Here is a 6,119-nt window from a genome sequence, read left to right on the forward strand (position 1 = left end):
GCCTGGCTGGTGGTCTCCTTCTGAGATCCTTGATTATCGTAGGGAGCACAGTTCATCTCTGCACCTGGGGGGGGGTCGTTGTGAGTCTGAGTGGACTTCATGACAGCTGGTTTACCCCAAACCTCCTGATCAGGAGAGAATCAGAAACTCTGAGGGAAAAGCCTCCAATCTCTGTTGGTCCGTTTGCTTAAATACACTGTGTATGTCTTCATTTATTTGCAGTTGTTAAGAATGCCACTGTAAACCAGTTTGTTCCTTCATCTATGGCCTCATGTCTGGTTATTTCCTTAGGCTAAGAAATTACTAGGTCAAAGAAAGTTCGGTGAAACAGTAGGTAACTTTTTCTTTGTTCTGTGCTGGTTATTTGAGGTGAAAAATTACAAGTAGATTTTTGTCTCTTTAGGAATATCTTTTTGTTCACAGAAAGCAGGATTGTCTTCCTATCCAAAAAGATGAAAACGACAGCGTTACCTTCGAAAGGCAACCACATGAGCACTGCAGACTAATGAGTAGAATCAACAAGAACGTGATTTTGGCCCTTTTAACCTTGACAAGTTCTGCATTCCTGCTGTTTCAGTTGTACTACTACAAGCACTATTTATCAGTAAAGGTAATTTTCTTTCTCCTTTCTCATCATTAGGCTTTATTTTAGCTGTATATTTTCCTAACACGCTTTGCAGTATATAGAATCAATCACAGTTTTTCAAATCCTTGCAGAAATATTTCCTATTGAGATTATCATCTTTGTGTGTGTGTGGCAAGCTAGTCAAAATTGTGTTAGATATTGTTGTAATAACACTAAAAGTCCAAAGTGGCAAATTTTGGTGATGTTTAATCTGCTGAAATTTTCTGATATGTTTATGTAAAAATTTGCTAAACAGATTATCCCTCACATAAATTAACTCAATGATAATGTTGATACCAAAATTAATTTTTTTACTTCCAAGTGTATTTTAATTAGCACCTACCAGAGAAATGTAATGGTATAACATACCTTTACTATAAATCTATAAGCATAAATGGAGACAATGGTTTGGAAACTAACACCTCCTAAAGATCACTCAGTGAATAACTCTATAGTCCAGATAAGAAATTCCAGACTTGAGGATATTGCTGAATTGTGACAGAGTTGCCAGATACACCCTCCAGGGGTTTATAATAATGGTAATTAAACACTGTACATTAAGAGCTGTGCTAGAGGTTTGTATGCTTGGCTTACCCTTAAAAACAGCCCTGGGAAAATTAATAGACTACACATGCACATTTATTTATTTACCTAACCCAGCCGATCGGATTATTCTTCAGAAATAGTTGTTTCTGCTTTCTTCCCACTGACGAAGTTAGACTTCCTCGCGGTATTGACCATGAGACTTTTTTTTAACCACTAAAATGGGCTTCAGTGGGCTGTCACAATTTGATTTACCTGTACTTTTACTCTTCTGACCTGCAGGAATGAAGAAACATGCCCTGGGTAGATACTGTCCCTCCAGCCCAGGCCCCTGCATGACACGTGTGGAGCTGTCTAAAGCACAGCTGCCCCCCTGAGTCCCAGAGCTGTGAGGGAGAGTAAATGCAGTGAGCCTGGCAATTGGAGCAGGTTTATTCTGCAGTGTTGTTAGGCCGGCTCCCTAGACTTCATTTTATGTATGAAAAATTGGAGAAGGGAGATAACTTGCCTACCTAAGTTATCGAGTTTCTAACACTCAAGCCTGGTATTTGTACCATCCTTTCTTTCTAGGCTTTACCGTTTCTAAAATAACTGGCAAGTACTGGTAACTTGGCTGTTTAGCCAATGAATGTATGTTATCTTCAACACTTTCTGGCTATTTTCTTAGGTTAATTCCTGGAGTAAAGTTCCTAGGTCTAAGAGTAAGCACACACATTTCAGATTCTGCTACATACTACAAAGTTACCTTCCACGAGGATAATTAGAATGCCTGAGTGCCCTTACCCTTTCCAAATAGGGCATGATAAACATCCACAGTAATGACTGTATCAGGTGAGATGCTTTCAGCTGACTAATTGTATCTTAAACAAATAGGATTATTTGTCTCCTTATCTGCAAGTTCAGAGCTTCTAAAATTCTCTTGTCATTTCCTGTTGGGGCAGCCATGACTGAAAGAAGAAATGAAAGAGTGCCGGCAGGCTTCCCTTGGGTGAGATGGGCCAGCAGAGTCCCAGCTGCACGAGCATCTGGGAAAGCAAGGATGTGTTGATTGTCTTTGAAAATTTTTATTATTTTTTACCTTCTCCAGGGTCTAGCATAGAGATTGCAAGGAAGAGGGAGTCTAGAAGTAGGCGTTGGGCCAACATAGCTGTAACAGCTAACGTTTTTTGGTGTGCTTCATCGATTTGGCATTGTGCTAAGCATTTTAATACCTCTGATCCCCATAACTCTTTGGTTGGATTCTGTTGTCCTCATTTTCCCACAGGAAAAAATTTGATTTAGAGTTGTTGTTGTTATGTGCCGTCGAGTCGGACCCGACACATAGCGACCCCTCCTTGGGTTTCCGAGGCAGTATCACTACAGAAGTAGATTGCCCCATCTTCCTTCCAAGGAGTGGCTGGTGGGTTTGAACCACCAGCCTTCTGGTTAACAGTCAAGTGCCTTAGGCACTATGCTACCAGAGCTCCTGAGAGAGGCTTGATTTAAGAGATTTACTAATTTGCCAGAAGTCACACAGTTAATAAATGGAGGAGCTGGAATTTGTTTTTAATTTCAAATCCATTTGTTCATTGCTAATATGCAGCAAAGCAGTTGACTTTTTGTATATTAACCTTGTATTCTGCAAGTTTGCTATAATCGCTTTTAGGAGTTTTTTGTTGATTCTTTGGGATTTTCTTATAGAAAATCATATCTGTGAACTAGACTCTTTTACTTCTTCCTTCCCAATCTGTATACCTTTTATTTCCTGTTCTTATATAATTACCTTAGCTAGGACTTGCAGTATGATGTTGAATAGTAGTGATGAGAAGGGACATCTTTGCCTTGTTCTCAATCTTAGGGAGAAATCATCTGGTTAGGTGTCCTGTTAGCTGTAGGGTTTTTGTTTGTTTGTTTGTTTTTGTTTTTAAATAGATATTCTTTATCAAGTTGAAGAAGTTCTTCTCTATTCCAGATTTATCACAAACTAGTGTTGGGATTTTGTCAAATGCTTTTTCTGCAACTATTGATATGATCATATGATTTTTCTCTAGCCTGTTGATATGAATTACGTTAGTTGATTCGTGAATGTTAAGCCAGCCTTGCATACCTGGGATTAGTCCCACTTAGTCATGGCACATAATGCTTTTTATACATTGTTGAATTCCATTTGCTAATATTTTGTTGAGGATTTTTGCATCCAGGTTCATCAAAGATACTGGTCTGTACTTTTCTTTCCTAGTAGTATCTTTGGTTTTGGTATTAGGATATGGCTGACCTCATAGAGTGAGTTGTGACATGGTCCCTCCTCTTCTATGTTTTGAAAGAGTTTAAGAAGGATCAGTGTTCATTCTTCTTTAAATGTTTGGTAGAATTCTCCTCTGAAACGTTCTGGGCCTGTTGCTTTCTGTTTCAAAAGGTTATTCATTATTGGTTCAGTTTTCTTTAATAGACAAAGTCCTGTTCAGATTTTCTATTTCTCTTTGGTAAGTTGTGTCTTTCTACTAAATGGTCCATTTCATCTAAATTACCAAATTTGTAGGCATAGAATTTATTGTTCATGGTATCCTTTATTATCCTTTTAATGTCCATAGACTCAATCATGATGACCCTTCTTTATTTTATAATAATAGTAATTTATATTTTCTGGTTTTTTTCTTGGTTAGTCTGGCTGGAAGTGTATAATTTTATTTATTTTTTTCTTCAAAGAACCAACTTTCGGATTTGGTGATTTTTCTCTATTAATTTCCTATTTTAAATTTCATTGACTTCTGATGTAATTTTTATTATTTCTTTTCTTTTGCTTGCTGAGGATTTCCTCTTCTCTTTTGAGTTTCCAAAGGTGGAAGCCAATATTGGTTTTAGGTTTTCTTCTTTTCTAATACATGCATTGAATGCTGTAAAGTTTCCTCTAAGCACCACTTTCAGTGCATCCCACAGATTTTAATAGGTTATATTTTCATTTTCATTTAGTTCAAAATAATTTTTAATTTTTCCTGAGACTTTTTCTATGACCCATGTGTTATTTAGAAAAGTGTTGTTTAATCTCCAATCATTTAGGCATTTTCCAGCTATCTTTCTGTTACTGCTTTCTCATTTAATTCCATTGTAGTCTGAAAACATACTTTTTGGGGGGTGGGGAAGGTTGAACATGATGAAAAAGTAATTGATATCTAGGACTTTGACAGCCATGACATGCTTTGAAAACATGGCATTATTTATTTTGATGTGTAATTATATATTGCCTCATTCTTCAAAGGGCTTTGAAGGCTTTTCCACCCCCACCCCCTCACCTTTCTTTCACCCAAGTTAGTATGTGTCTACCCTCTAGTTAGTGGTTTGAGAATATACTTTGTATGATTTCTGTTCTTTTAAATTTGTTGAAGTTATGTTTTGTGGCCCAAGATTTGGTCTGTCTTGGTAAATATTCCATGTGAACTTGAGAAGAATGTGGATTCTGCTGCTGTTAGATGAAATATTCTATAAATAGCAATTAGAACCAGTTAGTTGACGGTATTGTGTAGTTCATGTAGATCCCTTATCTGTACAGGTAGTTGTTTTTTGTGTTCACTGTTAAGAATAGGCAGAAATTCATCCAGATGCAACAACGGGTCTCTCCTCGTCAAGAAGAAAGAAGAAAACCAAAATTAATGGAAACAATCAGTCCTAGCGACTGGTACACCATCCGATCTGCAACCTATACAACTATGAGACCAGAAGAACTAGATGGTGCCCAGCTACCACTGCCATCCACTTGGAAGGGATGTAGGAGATCCTGCATAAAGAGGGAGAACAATGTGGTACAAAACGCAAAATCATTTGGAGGCAAAAAAAAAAAAAAGAAGATGGGGACCAGGTTTGCTGGTCCAATAGAGCCCGGTGTAACCACTGAGACTGTGGCCCCTAGTTGCCCTTCAGGTCTGGAATTGAACCCACAACTGTGGTTTCCAGCCAAACAAAGTACAGGCATGTGAGTTAAACATTTACCTCAAGTAGACACACGCCCTGGAGAGAACAATCATGGGAGAAGGAAGGGCTGCTTATGCACAGGGAGATAGCTCAGGGTGCAGAAGAGTATGAAGGGATGGACACTGGGAGGAGGTAACTATGAATTTGGTTTTTAAAGTAATTTTATGTCCTATAAAATGGATTTTTTAAATTTAGCTAGATGATGGCAAGACAAAGCCAATGAACTGCCTTTGAGTAAAGCACTGAGTGAACCAAATTCATGGTATTCTTGACTTAGTTTCATTAGCAGCCCTGCTACCTAACAGCAATCAGCTGGGAACTAAACACAGAGTGCCTCAAATGATCTGCCTGATGAGAGTGTTTTTGTCTACCAGAGGCTTTCTGCCAGTAGGCCCAAGTTTGACTGGATAGTTTATGCAAACAGTGTGATTTATGTGAGCACCTGCTTTTGCCCTGGGGCTCTGAAGTGTCAATAGCTGAGGTCAGTAATGCAATCACTGCATGGCTATAAGACTGACCCCAATAAAATGCCTGGACACTAAGGCAACACTGGTTGGCAACACTTTGCGTGTGTTGTTGGGGGAAGTAAGCACATCCCATATGAATACCCTGGGCGAGGACACTGGGGAGCTTGTGCCTCATCTCCTCTAGACTTTGCTGCCTGTGCTTTTCCCCTTTGCTGATTTCAATCCCTAGCTTGTTGCTGTAATAAACCATAACCATGAGCATATCAGCTTCTGAGACCTGTTGTTGTTGTTAGGTGCATATCAGCTTCTGAGTCTTCTTGTTGTTGTTAGGTACTGTTGAGTCAGCTTCAACTCATAGCCACCCTGTGTACAATAGAATGAACCACTGCCTGGTCCTGTGCCAGCCTCACAGTCCTTCAGGATTGTTCGTCCAGTAATGTATCAGACAGTGTTTCACTGCTATTCATAAGGTTTTCACTGGCCAATTCTTTGAGAAGTAGATGACCCCTTCCTTCTTCCGAGTCTGTCTTAGTCTGGAA

General features: G+C 38.9%; 1 protein-coding gene across 1 annotated transcript in view; it reads left to right on the top strand.

Annotated features, from left to right (window-relative positions):
• Positions 1-505: 505 nt before the first annotated feature.
• Positions 506-6,119, top strand: part of FKTN (fukutin) — a 56,987-nt gene continuing 51,373 nt past the window's right edge. Inside the window, exon 1 of the mRNA XM_007953762.1 lies at positions 506-610. Coding sequence (XP_007951953.1) covers positions 506-610 — 105 coding nt within the window. The remainder of the gene's footprint in view (positions 611-6,119) is intronic.

The sequence above is a fragment of the Orycteropus afer genome, unplaced genomic scaffold (assembly GCF_000298275.1).
Source record: "Orycteropus afer afer isolate SDZICR_OR568_19922 unplaced genomic scaffold, OryAfe1.0 scaffold00410, whole genome shotgun sequence".
Classification (NCBI taxonomy): Eukaryota; Metazoa; Chordata; class Mammalia; order Tubulidentata; family Orycteropodidae; genus Orycteropus; species Orycteropus afer.